Below are 22,475 nucleotides of genomic sequence, written 5' to 3'. Positions count from 1 at the left end.
ACATGTGATACTTTGATCATGAATACAATGTGTAATAATCAAATCAGGGTAATTAGGATATTCATCACATATTTGTGGGGCACATGTGATATTTTGATACATGAATACAATGTATAATAATCAAATCAGGGTAATTAGGATATTCCTCATCTCAAACGTTTACCGTTTCTTTCTGTTGGGAACATTCCAAATCTTCTAGCTATTTAGAAATACACAATAAATTACCATTAACTATCATCACCCTATGGTGCTATTAAACACTAGAACTTATTTATTCTATTTTTGTACCCATTATCCAACCTCTCTTGATCCCCACCCCCTACTCTTCCTTGACTCTAGTAACCATCATTCTACTCTCTGTCTCCTTGTTTTTAGCTCACACATATGAATGAGAACATGCAATTGTCTTTCTGTGCCTGGCTTATTTCGCTTAACATAATGTCCTCCAGTTCCATCCGTGTTGCTGGAAATGACAGAATTTCATTTTTTTTATGGCTGAATAATATTCCATTGCATATATATACTACACTTTATCCATTTATCTGCTGATGGACACTTAGGTTGCATTCATATCTTGGCTGTTGGAAGTGCTGCAACAAACATGGGAATATAGATATCTCTTCAAGATATGGATATCCTTTCTTTTGGATATATACCCAGCAGTGGGATTGCTGGATCATATGGTAGATCTAGTTTTAGTTTTTTGAGGGACCTCCATACTGTTTTCCATAGTCGCTGTACTAATTTGAAATGTAGTATATTTTAAAATGCCATCATTGTTTGGAATCTGTTTTCTATGTTTCATGTATGAAGAAAAGAAAAGCTGGTATTTTATGTGTGTTCATTGTTTTCTGTCATGTTAATTTTTAACACTTTGTCTTTGATAAGGGACTTGCAACAAAGCATTGCCAGAGAACCTAGTGCTCCTTCAATTCCTACACCTGCATATCAGTCCTCGCCAGCCGGAGGACATGCACCAACTCCTCCAACTCCAGCGCCAAGAACCATGCCGGTTAGTAGGCAAATAAATATTTTAAACAGAGGTTTTACATTAGTGATGATTACTTGTTTTAATGGGTAAAACATGGTTTACATAGGAAGGATCTAGTGGTTACCACCTGCATCAGGTAACCAACCTCCTGATATTTTGCGATATGTAAAACACAGCATCATTCAAGAATTCTTAACCAAAAAAATGCTTAACCCGAATCTAATCAAGCCCTTAAACAAACTTTCTGTTTACAGCAAATAAAACAAATGATAAAATGAGAAGTTAAATTATGCCATTAGGAAACAATTGGACAAATCTATCACATGGGACATTTATATGAAATAACTGAGTTGATCTTTTCTAAAAGTGAGTGTCATAGGTTTTAAAAAAAGGGCATATTCTAGATGAAAAGAGATGAAAGTTTCCTTACAATCAAATGCAATATATGAACTTTGAGTTGATTTTGGTTTATAAAAATAGCTATATGAGCTTTTTTGTGTTAATTAGGGAAAATTGAATTTGGAGTGGATATTTGATGACATTGGGGAATAGCATTAGTTTTTTAAGGATGAAAATGGTATTGTGATTATGTAGGATAATATCCTTATGAGAACTTGAGTGCTGAAGTCTTTAGGGCTAGTGTCATGAAGTTTGCAACTTACTTCAAACGATTCTGCAAATATATATGGATGTAGTTATAGATAAAGCAGAAATGGCAAATGTTAATAGTTATTGAATTTCATTGGCAGATGTGTGATTATTTTATATACTATTCTTTTAAAATTTTCTGGTGTTTGACATTTTTCATATAGAGTTTGGGGACTGGGAGGAGATGATGGTAGTAAACAGTACCTGTGCTGCTTTCTTCCACCTCAAATGTCCAGCCACTCAGGAAGCAGTAAATGATTAAATATTAGGCACCAGGAAAAGAGCAGTGGCTATGGAGTTTCCACAGATTGGAGAATTATTCAACTATGATATATTTCTATAGTAATAAGCCAGTATTTAAGAATGGGAATTAAAAATATATTTGGTTGGATTCTAGAGTTTCTCATATGTCCTTATTAATTTTAATTAATAGCAATTTGAGAGAAATGAAACATTTTATAGTCAATGCTGACTTTTTCTTATAGCCTACTAAGCCCCAGCCCCCAGCCAGGCCTCCACCACCTGTGCTTCCAGCAAATCGAGCTCCTTCTGCTACTGCTCCAGCTCCAGTGGGGGCTGGGACTGCTGCACCAGCTCCATCACAAACACCTGGCTCAGCTCCTCCTCCACAGGCCCAGGGACCACCCTATCCCACCTATCCAGGATATCCTGGGTAAGGCTTCAACATCATGTATCCCAAGTTGGCTAATACTGTTTCTAGGCTCTGGCTAACCTGTTAAAAACAGGGTCACCCCTTCTACAAATGGAAGTGTCATGAATGAATAAGCTACACTGTCAGCTTATCCAGAAATGAAAATAATGTTATGGTCACTTACATAAATAGCTATTTCCTAGGCTTTTAAAATTTGTTTTTATACTTTACATATTGGGTTTATATTAAATAATCTCTTCTGTATAGAGTTCAGTAGGTGTTTCCTTGGACTTTAGGTGATAAACAGGTACCTTTTCTGAGCGTAGCATAGCAAAACTGATAAGGCCTTATTTACATCCCTATACTTAGAATACTTGGCATTTAATAAACAGTTGAATAGAAATTTATCTAATTATGGGTTGCACTTTCTTAAAGGTTAACCTCTGTGATAATTTCTTAATCTTAAAAGTCCAAACATTTGACTACCTTTTAAGGCGTGCTCTAAATTTTATAGTAAGTACATGTTGTCTTCCAAATATTAGAACTTTTAAAGTTGTAAATTTATGTACATCACAGTGAATATTGAATGTTGTGGAAGAGGAATGTATTTATTTATTTATTTATTTATTTTTTATTTTTTATTTATTTATTTATTTTTGAGACGGAGTCTCGCTCTGTCGCCCAGGCTGGAGTGCAGTGGCCGGATCTCAGCTCACTACAAGCTCCGCCTCCCGGGTTTATGCCATTCTCCTGCCTCAGCCTCCCGAGTAGCTGGGACTACAGGCGCCGGCCACCTCGCCCGGCTGGTTTTTTGTACTTTTTAGTAGAGACGGGGTTTCACCGGGTTAGCCAGGATGGTCTCGACCTCCTGACCTCGTGATCCGCCCGTCTCGGCCTCCCAAAGTGCTGGGATTACAGGCTTGAGCCACCGCGCCCGGCCGAGGAATGTATTTAGATGACTAGTTTTGCCATGTTAAAATGAAGGGTCTCCATAGTTTTTCTTTCTTTTAATACTTGAATATTTAATCTTATTTTCTTCGGTATTTTTTTGGATAGTATTAAACACTTGGTACTCTTTTGTTGTAATTAAGAACAGGATAGGAATGCTTTTCTCTGACAAGTGCCTTGAAACAGTTTTTCTCTCTCCACTGTTCTTTAATAGACTAAAAAATAGAAATGACTTTCATGAAAAACGTAGTTCTAGAATAATTATTGTTTTATTTTTTAGTATTTGATTTACCAATCAAGTTTTTTTTGTTTTCTTCTCCCTATCAGGTATTGCCAAATGCCCATGCCCATGGGCTATAATCCTTATGCATATGGCCAGTATAATATGCCATATCCACCAGTGTATCACCAGAGCCCTGGACAGGCTCCATACCCAGGACCCCAGCAGCCTTCATACCCCTTCCCTCAGCCCCCACAGCAGTCTTACTATCCACAGCAGTAATATGTCTGCTCAGCAGCTCAGCTGATTCAGATCAGAGGGAAAGAAATACCAACCCTGCAATAAGTGTACTAAACTCTACGCTCTGGTTAATGTAATGTACTCTCCTGGACTGAATGCAGTGTATAATTTCTGTCTACAGCTAGAAGCTGTGCCCCACTTCCACATTTGATTACACATGTGAGATTTGCTGCTGTTGCAGTATAAACACTAGGTATAATAGGATTTGAAATTGTATTACAGTTCATAAAAATTGAAAATGAGAAATTAAACCTGCAAGTGAAACATTTGAAACTATTATACTTTCTACATAAGACACGGTTGGGACATCAGATACTTACAAAGATGGTTTAAGTATGGATACTCGAGAAAATTAAGTTTTCTTTCCCTTTGGTTTATTGATTTGGTTTAATTTCCATTATGCTATTTTGCATAATCAAGGCATTGTAAATCTTATAATTTTAAAATAAATTACTTAAGAACAGTTGTCATTGTTATGTTTTGTTATTGATTCTCATTACTGTCTAATTTTTTTTTTCTGGTATTAGTCTCATTTTGTATGTATATGAGTTAAACATATACTGTTTTTTTAAGTGCATGAATAGTACAAGTTATTATCAAGGACGTTTTATAGGGAAACCAAAAGAATAGTATCATAGTTTATCTTTCATATGCTGATTAGTAAACGACTTTTGACATTTATTTTAAAAAGTCCTATAATGTGGAAGAAACAAGCAATTGCTACCAAAGATTCTTCAAATAAATATACAAATAAATGTGTATATTTAATGTTTTATTGTTCGCTTCTCCAGAAAATTGATGCAAATTCTGGTAATAATTCTTGCATTTTTTTCCCCGTAACCTGGTTAAAATAAATATGCCATTGACAATACTTCATAATGTAATGGAATTGTTTGGGGAACACTTACTGTACCCTCTTATCCTTTTTTCCACCTTACTGTGTTAACTTAGTGACATTTAATGCCCAATATGTATGAATAGATCTAAGCCATTTAATTTTTTTTCCTTAAAGATTGGACTATTTTATAATTCAAGGAGCATACAAAAAAATGGTTGGGAACATATGCCAATTCTGGAGTAGGCTATGTATTTAATACTCATCTCTGCCGTTAGGATATCTACTCACTGTATAAACCTCAGTAAAAATAGTGAAGACATGCATCATGGAATGAGAAAATGAGAAAGGAATGAGTTGTCTAACATCGCAGTGGGATCTGTTTTATGTGAGGTTCATTTCTGAACACATTAGGCGTATGAGCAGATTTCCAATGAATCTATTTATGTTTATTTTCTGAGTTTCAACGCTGACCTTTTCTTGCATTATTGTTTCATTTTAATGATAGTGTTGCTTGTCCCACTGTTGTTTTCATTGACAGTTTGGATTTATATTTTAAATGTTCGAATGAAAGTATGATTGTAAAAGGGAGTGAATTGGTTTAAAAATATATGTATATTTTAAACTTTGTTGTGTGTAGGAAACATGAAGGCATGTTAATTCAATGGCTTTGATTTCATGGAATATTAAAATTGGTTTAAAGTCCAATAGTTAAACCTTAGCAAAAATAGTTTTTTACTTTATCAATTGCTAAGATTTAATACTTTGGATTATCAAAGTGTGACATGGGCTTGTTTGACTATTCTGTAAGTGGCATTTAAGTTCCACATTCTTATTACTTGAGGTACTTTATACTAACATAAGACAGTGAGAGTTAGAGGTATTACAAATTGCTAGTTTATAATGTCTTACTAATGCAGAAAAAAGGAAAAAACAAAATTGGCCTGAATATTCTCTTGGGGAAAGAGGGCACCAAAGAAAAGGGTAAGTGCATCTGAGGGCCAAAAAGAGATGTATAAGCCTTTTAGCCCATTCCCCATGCTGGGCCTGCTCCCAGAGCCACAGGAAGATCATTCAGAAACTAGGAAAGGAGGCCCCCACAGCTGCTCCTGCCACAGCACACCTGACTCTCATCGGCTCTGTTAGTGTAACCTTTTAAATGTAGCAACCGAAACCCTTTTCCTCTTGTCAGTTCACTCATCCTTTGGTTTCTTTTTGATCACCTGTGTCTGGGCACAATCAATCACACGAAATGCAGCCCTTTATTGCTGTTACGGATAATACTGTTGATTTGGAGTTGGAAGGGTACTACTCTGTGGTTCAGGTGTGTTGTACCCATGTTTATAATTAGGCTTTATTATCTTCCTAAACCAAGGAAAGGAAATCATCCCCAGACCATTTATGTTGAGCTTTGGAATACTATTTTAAACTGGATTATACTTAAATAATGAAGCTCTGCATAGAGGAACTAGTCAGAAGTAGGGAAAACACTGTCTAGTTTTTATCAGTCTGGTATAAAGTGTTGATCTAAGAACTCTCCCTGTGCCCCTTGGTCTTTATTCTCAGTTAAGAAAAACAGTCACATGTCACCACAAACCAATCAATCTTTATGAGATACTCCTGTATCCATACCCCAGGTTGTTTGCAATGTATAATCCTCCCCTTCAAAACTAAGAAGTTACAGAAAAAAAGAATGGATTTCACAGAGCCTCGTGTCCCTAAAGTTCTATCCCAGTCAGCAGTCTTTATAGTCAAAACAGATTTTAAAAAATGTTTTCCATTTGAGCTTTACAGTTAGCAAAAGTGCTTTTATACATGTTCTGATTTCAGAAACAGGATAATATAATTTGTTAAGTAGGTTTCAGTTTGCTAATAGGGATTTTTTGTGTTTTTTAATTTTCAGCATCTCTTGAAGAATCTTGCTACAGCCAAGTGGCATCTCACTTTTTAGAGACGTTTGCAATTATTAGTTGATTCACAGTACAGAACAAGGTGTAAAGGAAAAAACCCTGCTAGGTAGTGTTATAGTTGCTGGATTAAAAATAGACATTAGAAATAACAGGTTCATTATAAGATTTACATGGAAGAGCAAAGAAGGAAAAATTATATTTTTAAAGAAAGAGAATATTCAGGCTTTATTTCTGGTATGAAGTTTATATTTTTAAAAAAAATCCTATATTATCACACCAGAGATTTTAGATTCTTTTCTGGTTAGAAACATTGCTGGTAGTTGGATTATATTTTTATTGTATTCATTTATCTTAGGGGGAAAATTGTAAAGAAAAAAAAGGGTCCAGATGAATGTATCCTAGAAATAAAAGTTGAAAGATTCTTACTTCTTTGGAGTATGAATTCTTATTTAAAGTGTTTATTCTTCAGCTTTATAGTTTCCATTATTTCTTTGACAAATGGTGAATTGGAAAATGTAAAAAAAAATACCCAGTTTGACTAAATGCATGAGACTACAAAAGGGAGATAGTGTTTAATTTTTTTTTTTTTTTTTCTACACCTGCAACCCGATAATTTAGTGGTCATGGATGGGCCATGTTTTTCATTGCTTATGTGATTTACTCTAGGAGTATTCTTTTCAAATACCACTTTTTAGGTCAATTTTTGGAAATTATCAGCAAGATTACCATAATAGCTAATCAGGGGAGTGGGGATGGGTTCTGCTGCAGCCCGCGTGAAGGTGACTGAGAAGCTGCATGCTTGGCCTGCTTTCGTATTTACCACTACCACAGGGCAGGATTGGCTTAGGAATGCCCTGTGAGCAGATCGACTAGAGCCTGTGAACCAGAGGGCTCCATCCCACCGAGGCTCAGGCCACAAGCTACTGCCAGTCTGTGTCCCTGCCCAATGACTGATCTTACCTTTGTAGGTTATCAGTTTGGGACACATCCAAGTTGTCTGCCTTTTCTCCTCATTGGTGCTCTGCAAAGGATCCTGGCTTCTCTCAGTTCTGTGGCTCCCGTGATCCTTTCTGCTTAAAAGTTGCTTAAGTTATGAACACAAGTGATACAGGTGAAGAGGTTCAAGTCTCTTACCACTGTTTTTAAATTTTCCTATATTTTTAGCTGTTTTAAGCTTTACACACTTTGAAGCCCACGTGATTCGCACTCATCAAGTCTGTCTTTATTGTGAACATGAAGTGGCCCTTTTCTATCTTGCAGTATATTCTATTTTTTGAGGCAAGGTCTCGCTCTTGCCCAGGCTGGAGTGCGATCTTGGCTCACTGCACCCTCAAATTCCTAGGCTCAGTTGATTCAACCTCCTCAGCCTCCTGAGTAACTGGGACTACAGGCACCTGCCACCATGCCTGGCTAATTTATATATATATATATAATTTATATATATATCTTTTTTGTAGAGGTGGAGGTTTCATCATGTTCCCCAGGCTGGCCTGGAACTCCTCAGCTCAAGCGACCCACCTGCCTCGGCCTCCCAAAGTGTTAGGATTACTGGCATGAGCCATTGCACCTGGCTACCTTTTTATATGACTACTGTTGTTTTGTTTTTGGATGTATTAGCAGGTTTTCTAATCTAATGTGTGCACCTGCTTTAGTTTGAGATGTTTAGATTTAGTTACTTGACTCAACCTTTTTTTTTTTTTTTGTAATTTAAAAGGGAAGTTTAACGATTTTGGTAAAATTAAATGATCTTTTGATATTTTTGTCTGATACAAATATTTAATCCTTTCTGTTTTCTATATCTGTCTTTCATTGCTTGAATTATGTGTTCTTTTATGTTTCCTAGTTGTTTGAAATACTATTACCTGTAATTTTAAAAGCATTAATATTCTTGTTTTCCTTCTCAGCCATATGTTGTTTCTTAAAAAGTAGGGGATGGGTTGGACCCAGTGGCTCACGCCTGTAATCCCAGCACTTTGGGAGGCCGAGGTGGGAGGATCACCTGAGGCCAGGAGTTCGAGAGCAGCCTAGCCAACATGGTGAAACCCGTGTCTACTAAAAATACAAAAAATGAGCCAGGCGTGGTGGTGGACGCCTGTAGTCCCAGCTACTCGAGAGGCTGAGGCAGGAGAATCGCTTGAACCCAGGAGGCGGAGACTGTAGTGAGCTGAGATCCGGCCATTGCACTCCAGCCTGGGCGACAAGAGTGAAACTCCGTCTAAGAAAAAAAAGGGGGGCCGGGCGCGGTGGCTTAAGCCTGTAATCCCAGCACTTTGGGAGGCCGAGACGGGTGGATCACGAGGTCAGGAGATCGAGACCATCCTGGCTAACACGGTGAAACCCCGTCTCTACTAAAAACTACAAAAAACTAGCTGGGTGAGTTGGCGGGCGCCTGTAATCCCAGCTTCTCGGGAGGCTGAGGCAGGAGAATGGCGTGAACCCGGGAGGCAGAGCTTGCAGTGAGCTGAGAGCCGGCCACTGCACTCCAGCCTGGGTGACAGAGCGAGACTCCGTCTCAAAAAAAAAAAAAAAAAGAAAAAAAAGGGGGAGGGGATGGGGAAGGGAAATCAAATAAACAGGGTTTAGGCTAATAATTGCTAATGCACTATTATTTTTACATTGTACATCTTGATTATACTTGTTGATATTTGCATTTTTTTATTACTTGATTTATAAAATATGTAAACACAGTCTATTATAACTTGGTTATAGCTGGTCCTCTTCTCTTTTCCCTTCTTGGGATGGCTTTTGAACATTCAGGAGGTTTGTTCTTGCCTTCTGTCTTACACCAGTCTCACTGTGCCTCCAGCCTGTGGGCTTCTCTGTTGCCAGTAGGTGCCAGCGATTCTGGATGAGGAACTCCCCGAGGGGCCAGTGTCTTCTTTTTCCACTGAACCCTGGAAGGAATGGACCCTTCAGCCTTCATCAGCCCACCACAATGGACTGGGCTGCATAATGTATTCTTTTTAAAAGTAGTATGTTTTTTTGAATAGGCAATACACACACGGTATAAATTTCAAAAGGTAGAAAATGGTGTAAGTGTCCTTCCTGCCCCTGTCCCTTGACCCAGTTTTCTTCCTTAAGGCAGTCTCCACTACCAGTGCACGCAGGGTTCACGTTGTATTTAGACTTACCAACTCCCAGAAGCAGGTGTGTTGTGACCCTCTGTGGAAGGGACACAGTGAATTGTGATAGTTGCATCTAAAACTGGAGTTTTTTTCTTTCATAGAGACCAAAGACTGTTTTTAGCTAGAGAATTATTTCTAAGTTCAGCCACACCTGACATTATTAACAACAGTAACATGTATTGAATCACTACCAATCTCTAATCCCACTATGCTTTATGTTTTTTCAAAATTATCCAAAGTATGTATCATAATTTTTTAAATGAAGATTTGCATTTTAGACTGATATTTAAGTAGTTTTCAGCAAGAAACTTTTAACATTGAATCACAGAGAATAGCTATACCTAGAAAGGGAAGAGAGCATAATCACATTTAATTCCTTTTGACAACGTCGGGCAGAATAATGGCCTCTGTCTGTTCCCAGCACCTGTGAATACGTTAGGCTACGTGGCAAAGGGGAATTAAGATTGCTAATCGCCTGACTTGAAAATAGGGAGATGATTTTGGATTATCAGGCTGGATCCAGTGTGATTTCCGTTTCCTAAAAGTGGAAGGAGGAGATGGAAAAAGGGGAGAAGGACAGATGGCAGAATGAAAATGATTTGACCCAATGCTGCTGGCTAAGAAGATGGGGCCATGAGCCACAGAAAGTGGGCAGCCTCTAGAGCCTGGGAAAGGGAAGGAAGATTCAGCCCTAGATCCTACAGAAGGAAGGCCTACACAGGCCTGCCAGCACCTTGACGTCAGTTCTGTGAGACTCATTTTGGACTTCAGATTTCCAGAACTGTAAGATAAATTTGTGTTGTTTTAAGTCACTACGTTTGTGGTAGTTTATTACCATAGCAACAGGAAATAAATTATACTCAGTTTGGTTTATTAGCAATTTCTTTGTTCCGCTCCCCGGGTTATACTGAATATGCTGCATCCTCTGGCTTCTCTCATCAGCAGGAAGGTGGGAATTTACAACACGGTGGTGACTCCACAAAGGCCACGTGCACCCAGCGTTGGCTGCACCATTCCCTTTAATGAAAGAGTATTTGGCTCCTAAAGGAAGATTCACTTTCTTACTTCTTATTTCATATTTTAAGGTCTTTGTATTATTCCCTTTCCCTAACAGTGTCTTTTATCACTGTTGGGGTTTTCAGAAAGGAAATACAATGTAGATGGAAATGAGGCAACTGCACAAGGGAAGGCACTCTGAAACAGACCACAGTGTTGTGGAAGAGAGGTCTGTTGGCTTTTTTTCCTTATAAGTAAAGTGTTACAAAACTTTTAACCATTAGAATTGAATTTTTTCTCCAGCAAAGGTCTGTCTTTAGTCAAATTACCTGGTAATATATGAACTTTTTTTTTTTTTTTTAAATAGATTTTTTAAGAGCGGTTTTAGGTTTAAATAGAGGAGAAAGCATAGAGTTCCCTTGTACCCCCCTTACCCCACCCCTTCACAGTTTCTCCTATTGTTAACATCTTGTATTAGTGTAGCTCATGATTACAACTGATGAATCAGTATTCACACATTATTATTAACCAAAGTACATAATTTATGTTAGGGCTCATTTTCTGTGTTGTACATCTATGGAGTTTTGCCAAATGCATAATGTCGTGTATTCACCATCACAGTCTCATATTTCACTGTCCTAAAAATCCCTTGTGCTCCACCTACTCACCCTTCTCCCTAATCCTTGGCAACCATTGATCTTTTTATTGTCTCTATAGTTTTGTCTTTTCCAGAATGCCATACAGTTAGAATCATACAATATGTAGCCTTTTCAGACCGCCTTCTTGGCCTGTAAGTTTCCTTTATGCCTTTTTGTGGTTTCATAGCTCATTTCTTTTTAGTACTGAGTAATATTCCATTGTATGAGAATACTGGATATATCAGTTTGGTTATCCATCTATGTTTTGAAAGACACACTTGTTGCTTCCAGTTTTTGCCATTTATGAATAAACATTAATGTGCAGGTTTGTATGGACATACATTTTTAACTTATTTGGGTGAAAACCTAGAAGTACAATTGCTGGATCATATAAGACTGTTTTGCTTTGTAAGAAGCTGCCAAACTGTCTTCCAAAGTTGCTGTACCATTTTGCATTCCCACCAGCACTGAATGAGAGTTCCTGTTTCTCCACATCCTTGCTAGCATTTGGTATTGTCAGCTTTTTGGATTTTAGCCATTCTAATAAGTGTGTAGTGGTATATCATTATTTTTAATGTGCAATTTCTTAATGATTTATGATGTTGAGCATCTTTTCACATGCTTATATGCCATCTTGTATCTTTGGTGAGATATCTGTTCAGGACCTCTATCCATTTTTGAATAGGATTTTCTCGTTGAATTTTAATGTTTTTTGGGGGTATATTTTAATGTAGTTCCTTTATCAGATATGTTTTGCAAATATTTTCTTCCAGTTTGTAGAGCAAAAGCTTTTTCACCGAGTGAAAGTTTTTAATTTAATGAAGTCAAACTTACCAATTCTTTCTTTCATGGCTCATGCTTGTGGTGTTATATCATATCTGTGTCAAACCCTAGGTCACCTAGCTTTTTTCCTATGTTATATTCTGGAAATTTTGTAGTTTTGTGTTTTATATTTATGTCTACAATCATCTCCTTTACTTTTGAAGGATAATTTTGCCAAATACAGAGTTCTAGGTTGGTGATTATTTTCTTTCAACACCATAAATATTTCCTTGCTTCTCCTCTTACTTGCATTGTTTGTGAAGAGAAGTCTAACGAAATTCTTATCCTTATTCTTCTATAGATAAGGCAGGTTTTTCTCTACTTTCTTTCAAGATTTTCTCTGTCTTTGGTTTTCTGCAAGTTTGAATATGATTTGTTAAAGTGTAGACTTTTCTATATTTGTCCTGATTTGTGTTCTCCAAGCTTCCTGGATCTGTGGTTTTGTATCTATCATTAATCCTGGAAAATTCTAATCCATTATTACTTCAAATATTCATTCTGCTCCTTTCTTTCTTCAGCTTCTGGTGTTCCCTTTGTGAATATATTACTTGTTATGTTATTATCCCACAGTTCTTGGAAATTCTGTTCCAATTTTTCATTCTTAGCATTTCAGTTTGGGAAGTTTCTCTTGACATATCTTCAAGCTCACTGAATATTTTCTCATCTGTATCTAGTTTACCAGTGAATCCATCAAAGGCATTCTTCATTTATGTTATAGGGCTTTTGATTTCTAGTACTTTCTTTTGTTTCTTTTGTAGAGTTTCAAGCTGTCTGCTTTCATTACGCATCTGTTCTTTCATGCTGTCCACTTTTACATTAGAACCCTTAGCATATTAAGTATAATTATTTGAAATTCCCAGTCAAATAATATCAAAATCTTTTCCATATGTAAGTCTTGTTCTGTTGTTTGCTTTATCTTTTCAGAGTGTTTTTCTTGCCTTTTAATATGCCTTGTAATTTATTGTTGAAAGGCAGACTTGATATATTGGCTAAAAGGGCCTGAGGTAAACAGATCTTTAGGATAAGGGTTTATGTTTATCTGGTTAAGAACTTGGCTGTGTTTATCACTTACCATAGCTGTAGATGTCCGAGATTTCAGTTTTCTTTAGTGTCCTCATTTTTGTTCTCCCTGTTGCTTTTGATTTTCCCTAGACATTCTTTCTTAAATAGAGCCTCAGGCTTGCAGTTGTTTCAGCTGTAATCTGTTATTACTACGCAGGAGCGCTACTGATGTGGTGTTGAGGTGTGAGGGTAGAAGTGTTCTGTAATCCTATGATTTGGTCTCAATCTTTCAGGGAGCCTTTGGCCCTGGCCTGTGACCCTCACAAGTGCTTCCCAGCTTTTGTTTTACTCCTTAGGTGAGACAGGAAGTTAGTTAAAGGGGGCTGGAGTTGGTTACAGTTGTCCCTCAGCATTGGCAGGTGCTTGATTCCAGGACTTCTCACAAATACCAAAATTCATGGATACTCAAGTCCTTGATATAAAATGGTATAGTATTTGCATATAACCTATGCACATCCTCCCATATACTTTAAATTATCTCTAGATTACTTATAATACCAAATACAATGTAAATGCTATGTAAATAATTGTTATACTGTATTGTTTAGGGAATAATGACAAGTAAAGAAAGTCTGTAGGTATTCAGTAGTGATACAATTAAAAAAATTTGTTTTGGTCTAAGGTTAGTTGAATTTAGGGGTACAAAACCTATGGATACAGAGTGGGGACTGTATTTCCTTTCCCCTACATTGTAACCAGTATAGATTCCCTTGAGGGCAAGTGGAGAACAGAATGCTCAGATGGTTACTTTCCCCTTCTGCTGGAAGCATCAGGGGGTTTCCCCCAAATTTTCACCACAAGACTCTGGTAGGGCTTTTGGAGGTGAAACTCATGAAAACGTGGAGGCCCCTCTAGGACTGGGCCCCAGGAGTTTTTAACACACAGTCTAGGCCCCACTCAGCTTCCAGCAGTTTGTCCATTACAGTTTTTTTCCTCCTAGATCCTGGCTCCAGTGGCTTTGGCTCCTGGTTCTGTATTCGTCTATTTCTCCGGTCTTGATTCTCTGGTGGATGAAAAAAAGAGTTGTGGATTTTCAGTTTGTTCAGCTCTTTTCTGTTGTGAGGATGAAGGGGTGGCTGCTGAGCTCTTCACACGTCAGAGCAGAACCCCAGAAGTCCAGATGAGCTTTGGGTACAAATACTTAAGCCTTTAGTAAGCTTAGAGGATTTATCGCTCCTCTTCCATGCACTCTCGACTGCTTTCTGGAATCTCTGTTGTTACAGATACTAGATCTCTCATCTATATAGCACATAATAAATGTTTAGTAATGTTAGCTACTATTATTTTCTACCCATTATTTTAATCTTCAACCTTTTTCTTGATTGGAGAAGTTTCTTGAAATAATCTAATTCACAATTCCTTTTTCTGCAGCACTTGGTCTGCCACACAGTGTCACCAATGTATTTGAAAAAATTAGTCCAAGCTTATGGGGTACATGTGACATTTTGATACATGTATATAATGCGTAGTGATCAAGCCAGGATATTCAGGGTGCCCATCACCCAAGAACAATACATTTCTGTTAAGCATAACCACCTTACTCTGGTATCAAACATTGAATTTATTCCATCTTACTCTATGTTTGTGTCCTTTACCCCACTTCTCTTCTTCTCCTTGCCCCCACTCACCCTTCCCAGCCTCTGTTGTCTAGTTTTCCACTCTATACCTCCAAGTGATCAAATTTTTTAGTTCCCACATTTGAGTGAGAATATGCAGTATCTGTCTTTCTGTGCCTGGCTTATATCACTTAAGATAATGACCTCCAGTTCCATCCATGTTGCTGCCAATGACATAATTGTATTTGTTTTTTATGGCTGAATGATGTTCTACTGTGTGTATATATACTACAGTTTCTTTACTTTATCCATTCATCTATTAATAGGTGCTTAGGTTGATTCCATACTTTAGCTATTGTGAATAGTGCTGAATAAACCTGTGTGTGCCGGTGTCCCTTTGGTACATTGATTTATTTTTCCTTTGAGGAGATACTCAATAGAAGGATTACTGGATCAAGTAGTAATTCTAGTTTTAGTTTTAAAAAAGGTAAAAAACCAGTTTTTTGAACTATTTAATACTAAAAATGTTTAAATTTCTTATAGATACAATATTTTTTGCAATTTACTTTTTTTCTTTTATATTCTGAACATAGCAAAATACTGTAAGAATGATTAGGGACTGACATATTTAATAAAGTCATGACTAAGTTTTACTTCTCAATGTACTGTTTTTTATAGAGAATGTGTTATATGTCCAACCACTGATTTTTGGTTCTTGTGAAGTGCTTTCTTTTGTGGATAGTTGTTCACTTTGGTGTTCCTGCAGAGGGGGTGATGGCTGGAGGCTTCTATTTGGCCACCTTGCTCCACCTCTCCTATTTTAGGTTTTTTGATAAATCTCTATACAGTTTTCCATAGTGACTGTACTAGTCTACATTCCCACCAACACTGTATAAGAGTTCCCGTTTCTTCAGATCCTCACCAACATCTGTTTATTTTTGTCTTTTTAATAGTAGCCATTCTGACTGGGTAAGATGACATTTCATTGTGGTTGTGATTTGCGTTTCTCTGATGATTAGTGATGTTGAGCATTCCAAAACAATTTTCAAATATGGCCATCATAGTTTGTGATTTGGTACAATCTTTACTGATCTCACATTTTCCCCTCTAGTTAGTAGCTGCTCGATTTCACTGATATCATGGTAGCCGCTCTCTTTTATATAATAGGTGAAACTTAGCCCCCTGTTCCTGCAAGGATTCCCCCTCCCCAGTTCCTTTAGATATTATGTAACCTGAGCTAGAAATAATGCAGTGCTGTTAGGATGTAGCAAAACAACTCTAGGATGTGGGTTTACTCAGAATGTATGCCATGCCAGCCCCCACAGTCAACCCCCATAAACCCCCCCTAGCGTGTGAGCTCGGGGCTGCCTCCTCTGCCTGTCAAGGAGCAGCCTGGCAGGTCAGTAAACTCACTTGGCTGACTTTGGGTCTACTCATCCTTTCTCTTGGCTGACCTTACAATAGCGACTTGCTCAACATCAACTATGTATTTGCACTTGCTAGTTCTAAGCGCTGTGATGAGTGTTTGAATAATTCATTTTATTTTTACTTTTTAGAGACAGAGTTGCCCAGGCTGGAGAGCAGTGGCATTATTATAGCTCATTACATCCTTGACCTTCTGGGCTCAAAAACATCCTCCCATCTCAGCCTCCCAAGCAGCTAGGACTACAGGTGTGTGCCACTTCACCTGGCTAATTTTCAATTTTTTTTTTGTAGCAATGGGGGTCTAACTATTTTTCCCAGGCTGATCTTGAACTCCTGGCCTCAAGTGATCCTCCTGCCTTGGCCTCCCAAAGTTCTGGGATTACAGGTGTGAACCCCCAAAATATGAGCCAGGTCTCAGTTAATTTAGAAAGTTTATTTTGCCAAGGTTGAGGACACGTGCTTGTGAAACAGTTTTAGGAGGTTCTCACGACACGTGCCCGAAGTGGTCAGAGCACAGTTTGGTTTATACTTTTTAAGGAGACACGAGACATCAATCAACATATGTAAGATGAGCATTGGTTTGGTCTGGAAAGGGGGACAACTTGAAGCAAAGGTAGGAAGACTCAAGCCCGGAGGGGGCTTCCAGGTCATAGGTAGATAAGAGACAAATGATTGCATTCTTTTGAGTTTCTGATTAGACTCTCCAAAGAAGGCAATGAGATGTGCATTTATCTCAGTGAGCAGAGGGTTGAGTTTTCATAGAATGGGAGACAGGTTGGCCCTAAGCAGTTCCCAGCTTGACTTTTCCCTTTAGCTTAGTAATTTCGGGGCCCCAAGATTTCCAAGATTTTCCTTTCACACAGGCATGAGCCACCATGCCCAGCCCGTAATAATTCATTGAAGTTTCGTATGAACCTTATGAAAATGGTATTTTTTCTTTCATATTCATTCAAAACAGAGGAGTCAACTTCATTGTAGAGAAGCTGAGCAACTTGTCCAAGGCCACATGGCTGCCAAGTAGCTGAGCTGGGGCTCGGGTTCCTTTCACCCTGTTGCCTCTCAGCTGAACTGCTCCAATGAGTGTGGCTTCCTCTTGTCTGCTGCTCTTGCCTCTGCTGCTGAAAACAGCTAACACTTACTGAGTGCTTGTCATGTTACGGGTCCTCTTCTAAGCATTTAAAGTCCATTAACTTATTTTAGCTGAGCACCACTTGTGAGGTGGCCACTGATTTGATCTCCCATTTTACGGGAGAGGAAGAAACAAGGCACAGGGAGCTTGAATACCTGGGACTGGCCTGTGATGAAGCTGGGATCTCACTGCAGTTAGATGTTAGTTTTCAAAGTTTCTCCTGTTTCATGGAGTTTTGTTTTTTAGAAAGACTTTTGCTCTCATTCCTTATATCCATCGTTTATCCCTTCATTTTTTTTTTCTTCCTAGTCATTCAAAACTATATGTTGAGAGACTGCTTACTCTTCTAGGTGCTGGGGATTAAACCGTGCCTGGGAATTTGTATTCCAGAAGAGAAGGACATTGAGCTAGAGGGATAGGTTTGCAAGTGAATACTGTATTAAGATGTGAATTTGTGGGTGGCAGTGCTCTTGTATTTGTCCCTGTTTTCATCTCCAGCCAGGTGGCTAAACCCGTTGCATATTTCTGCCTCTGGGATTGTTTGTTGGGTTGGAGGGTGGGTGGCAGCAGAAGCTGGGGTCTCTGGCAGGAGTCAAAGGGAGTGGTAACATTTCAGAGAGGATGAGTTTTTGGTGTAGGAGATCACAGCATTCCCAGAGGGGTCATGCTTCAAACGCAGTGGGGCTTCCACATCTGAAGGGACCGTGAGGCCAGGCAGTAGCCCAGGGAGCGCCTGGTAACCCCTGGGGTGTTTGTGTGCGGAACCAGTCATTACTGAGACGGAATTTCTCAGCACCCTGAGGAATGAGCTTCTGAGTCAGAAACAAATTCAATCAATCAATCAGTCAGTGAATATTTCTTGTGTCCCTGGGTTGGTGGGCTTCAATTCACAGCCACCCACCACATTTGGTCCATCTCTGGAATGGCAAAGAATATTTACATCATGCACAACTGCACCCCATGGTCTGATGATGACGCCCATTGGAGAATCGGTGAGCAGAAATAAGGCTCTCGGAAGCCGCTGTTGGGAGGGGGATGAAAGTGAGTTTGAAGAGTAGCCTGAATGTTTTCACCCTTTGGTCAGATATGAGGGTCATCAGAACGGGAGGAGGTAAATCACTTACTCCACAGTGCTGAGGAGTGTTCTTTTTTTTCCTTTTCTTTTTTCTTATTTCCCAGGCAAAATGCCCTATGACTGCGAAAGAAGAACATGAATCCTGGCATTCAAGAATATTCCTACAGTGGCCCAGCCTGATCATGCTACGTAAGGCGTAGGCCAATGCATTGCCCCACCTGTGGAGAAGGCTGCCATGGTGGAAGTGAACCCACTGGAAACAATGGGTGTTTTTGGGAGAATGAAGCTCCCACTTGGCCCCAGTAGAAGAGCATCTGAGTCTTGCTGGGGCCCATTTCTGAGATGCACGAGAAGTTAATCAACATTTTAGTGTCAGAAGAAGCCTGTTTGATCCCTGGGGCCCATTTCTGAGATGGACCAGATCAGAGGCTGAGAAACTGCAGAGCTCAGTGACGTCAAAAGGGTGAGGCCCTTGGGCCCCAGGGCTCTCTCAGAGCACAGGAAGCTTCAGCGCTGAGTCTGACTACTCAGAACTCCAGAGTAGGCCTTCTTGGTGCTGCAACCATCACCAGCACACAGTGGGCCGCCGAAAAGTGTCTGCACCTACCCAGTGAGGACGGGGTGCAGGGGCTCGTCCTCAGCGCTGAACTTCACAAGCCAGGGCTGTGCCATCAGAACATTGTGGACAAACCTGGGTGGCCTGTCCCATGCCAAGCTCTATCTAACAGACCCTCACCCTCACACCTGCTCCCAACCACAGATGATGTAAAGGCTGGGTGCTAGTGGGTGACAGAAACCAGTCAAAGAGAAGGCTGATTTTGGTGGCTCGCACCCAGCCCTTGCTGTTCAGGCCAGCACATGCTGACATGTCACCAAAGCTAATTATCCTGAAGGACTCTCCCAAACTCCTGGGAACTGGGCTTTTAATCCTGGGTCCCAAGAGTGAGGGCCCACCCTCTGCCCTTTGTGGGGGGCGGGGGCCTACTGGTGGGGGGCACAGTGAGGTTAACCAGGCATACCCTGCCTCGGGGATTGGTCCTGAGGAGGCAACTGGGACATATGGGGAGACATGGGACATTTCACAGGGTGTTCATCCATAAGGAAATCTTGCAGTTGATGTTAATGGCTGAGGAGGGCTTGGGGGCAGGAATCCAGGGTGGACCTGACTGTAGTTGGTGGGACACCACTGGTGCTCCTTCCTAGGGAGACTGCTGCCCGCTCTGGGTGTGCTTTCGTGTGGAGTGGGGAAGGTGGTGCTTGTGCCGGCTGGGCAGTGGAGCGTTTCAGACAAAGAGCCATGTGTTGGGGGGTTCAGAGGTGAGAAGGGGCAGCAGGCAGGAGACCTCAGTTAAATGTAAAAAGCGCCAAGAAGATGTAAGCACAAGAGAGAGGTGGTCAGATGAGGGTTAGTAAGCTCAGCAGGGAGAAGAAGTACATTTGGACTTGGTGCGGAATTCCTTGGTAGATTAGAGGCTTATAGAGAGGGGTCTGGGTGCTCCATCCAGGGGGTCCTTTGTGGGCCATGGGTGCTGTGCTGTGGGAGTCACTATCTGTGGCTGTGGGGTCTTCAGCTGACCTTGTCTTGCCCACTCGCTGCCTCTGCCAGAGGCATGGATACAACAGGGAGCCTCCCTGTGGACTGGCTTTTCTCCCCAAGCCATGGGGACCCATGGGGTCTTCTGGGAGGCAGTGCTGGCCTCACCACTAAACAGCCGTATGACTCTGGGCAAGACTTTTCCATCTAAGCCTCCATTGCCTCACTGTTGAAATGAGAGTAACGATCCCTTCTTGAGAGTGTTAGAAAGCGGAACAGACTGGCCCTGGTAGATGCTCAGACACTTGGCTGTTTTAATTATTCCTAGTACAGGCAAACCTGCCCCCACCACCCCACGCTTGTGGAGACTTTGCTGGGTTTAATGGCCCTCCTCTGCCACTAGTCTTCTCTACACTTTATTTTGCTGAAATTCACTTCAACAGGGGGATGTTCGGCAAGGACAGGAGAGAAGCTGGTGCTTCTGACTTTTTGGATTTGTTTCAGCTGGATACAATGTTTTGGGTTGACCATTTAATTCAGATTTCCTAGTTCTCACACACCTTGGAGGATTTTTCCCTGGAAATACTACAAAATTGGTAACTTTGCCTCATGTAGAGAGACTGCTCAATGAATGAATTAAGCTAGATTAGAACAGCTGGGTTTCACCAACCCCAAGGGGCCCAGGAACAGAATTGAAAGGATCAATGAACTAGAGGTCCAGTCATGGTGGCTCATACCTGTAATCCCAGCACTTTGGGAGGCTGAGGCTTCAAGAGCTCAATGAACTAGAATGGGAGAAGATTAGAGCTTAACTTCTGAAATTTAGAATTTCCTTCAGTTATAAATAGCAATAAACCAACCTTTGTAGTAGTACCAGAAACTGACACTTTGTTATTTCTAGATATCTCAGCTTTTCACATATTGTTACAGCTGCCACTGATTTCTCAAAATGTCATTTATGCCCATCACAAATGAGCATATCATGAATTTACGGTAATTAGACCTGCCATTAGGTCTTGTTGTTTACTGTGTTAAAAAACAACATCTATCTGCATAGCCCCCACTTGTTCATAATTGGATAAATTAATTGAAATGCAATTAGTTTTCTTTGTAATTATATAAATTTCGGAAGACGTCCATGGGCTTCTTCTGACACTAAAAAGTTGATTAACTTCCAGCCATTGGAGAACCGGAAGGTTAAAGTGGCAATTCCCAGTTTAGCCACAAGAGGGAACTATTTCACAACTTATGTTTAAAAAGATCATAGCTGGGATTTTTCTTATTCCCTCTTAACTCGTTCTAAAATTGGTTCAAATTTTCTTCTTTACTGTTAGCAGTGTAATTGAGGTGCTGTGATGAGGCTCTGTAGCAGATACCCCGCCAAGAGCTGAAGTATCCCTGTCTCATGAACCCAGGAAGACGTGATATGAAAAAGTGAGTCTCCCAGGCACAAGATGAGAATGCGAAGCTTAGTGCCCCAGCTTGTTTGCTGTCTTCCCCCCGCCCCCCCGAAACTAGAGCAGAGAGGATACCTGTTTTTTTAAATTTTATAGGAACAGTCCCTCCTTCCAGTTAGAAACACAGCTGAAGGTTTTCCACGGATACAGCGGCTGTTAGAAGAATGTGTTGTTTGTGTGTATGTGTGGGAAGGGGGCAGAGGCAGGGTTGGCGTGGCAGGGAGGGAAATGAGAGCTTTGGAGGTGGAGAGAAGTTGTGATCCTATGATAAAAACCCGAGGACCTGGCCAGGCCTTCCTCTTGGTTATGCAATGGTTGCCTCTAGGGCTGATTTCAATGGGAACAATTTCACAATTTCCCTTGTCGTTTGGTCACATCAGCACTTAGGTCACTGTATATATTTAAGTGCACAGAATTGAGGTCTTCGAGTGTCTAATTGCAAAGGGCCGCAGCCACTTTCACAAGTCAGCATCCTAGGGAGGAGCAGCTCTGCAGTTCCTCGCTTGCCCTGAAGTAGGTCAGGCTGGAGGAAATACAGCAGATGTCCACGTGGGTGCAGTCGCGGCCACAGAACATAGTTCTGAGTTCAAACCTACTTGTGACTCCAAAATTAACATTTGTTACACTGTCTGCCTCTCTGGCCTTTAGGGATTGTTGTCTGTTTTTGTTGTTTTTCCAATGTTATGAGCAACCTTGAACAACTCACTATTGAAAGCAGGGCTTTACAGGCTACATCCTAAATGCTGGGAACACAGGAGGGAACCAGCCCTAAGTGCTGTGGACTCCTAGAGCTCACAGGATGCTTGGCACGTGTTGGGCAAATATGACCCCTCTGAATAGGGTCCTCTCAGGTGTGTCTACCATGTAACCAGCAAGTTGTTGATCACCTCTGAGCCTCAGTTTCCTCATACATAAAACGGAAATTCTTATACCTCAGGAGATTGTGGTGAGAAGTAAGGAAACAGATCATGTACACAGTTAGCACCGTGCCTGGCCATTGTTACTGAGGATCACAGCTTTGTTCCTTAAGCATGTGGTGTGCATGGGAAAGGCAAATATTAGTAGCCAAGCATGTGGGCTGCTGGTGCATCCTGCCTCACTTTATGGCACTGGTGCCGCCAGTAACCTGGTGAACTTAATAACTACTCTTCA

The 22,475-nt window shown here is 40.3% G+C and overlaps 1 protein-coding gene and 1 long non-coding RNA gene across 4 annotated transcripts in view; both read left to right on the top strand.

The window, feature by feature from the left end:
• PDCD6I (programmed cell death 6 interacting protein) overlaps nucleotides 1–6,929 on the top strand; it is a 76,005-nt gene extending 69,076 nt beyond the window's left edge. For both annotated transcript variants that reach the window (XM_011723231.3, XM_011723230.3), the window contains exons 16-18: nucleotides 889–1,012; nucleotides 2,125–2,312; nucleotides 3,567–6,929. In XM_011723231.3, the coding sequence (XP_011721533.1) occupies nucleotides 889–1,012; nucleotides 2,125–2,312; nucleotides 3,567–3,741 (487 nt within the window). In that variant the 3' untranslated portion in view covers nucleotides 3,742–6,929. The remainder of the gene's footprint in view (nucleotides 1–888; nucleotides 1,013–2,124; nucleotides 2,313–3,566) is intronic.
• A 2,148-nt stretch (nucleotides 6,930–9,077) lies between these two features.
• The window catches only part of LOC105470920 (uncharacterized), a 290,539-nt gene continuing 277,141 nt past the window's right edge, over nucleotides 9,078–22,475 (top strand). The window contains exons 1-2 of one of the 2 annotated variants that reach the window (XR_011619563.1): nucleotides 9,078–16,374; nucleotides 18,437–21,300. This is a non-coding gene — a long non-coding RNA (uncharacterized lncRNA). Of the gene's footprint in view, nucleotides 16,375–17,607; nucleotides 21,301–22,475 lie in introns of both variants that reach the window. The other variant, XR_011619564.1, reaches the window with a different exon arrangement.

Source organism: Macaca nemestrina, chromosome 2, assembly GCF_043159975.1.
Source record: "Macaca nemestrina isolate mMacNem1 chromosome 2, mMacNem.hap1, whole genome shotgun sequence".
Lineage (NCBI taxonomy): Eukaryota > Metazoa > Chordata > Mammalia > Primates > Cercopithecidae > Macaca > Macaca nemestrina.
This window is presented reverse-complemented; position numbering and strand designations above follow the sequence as displayed.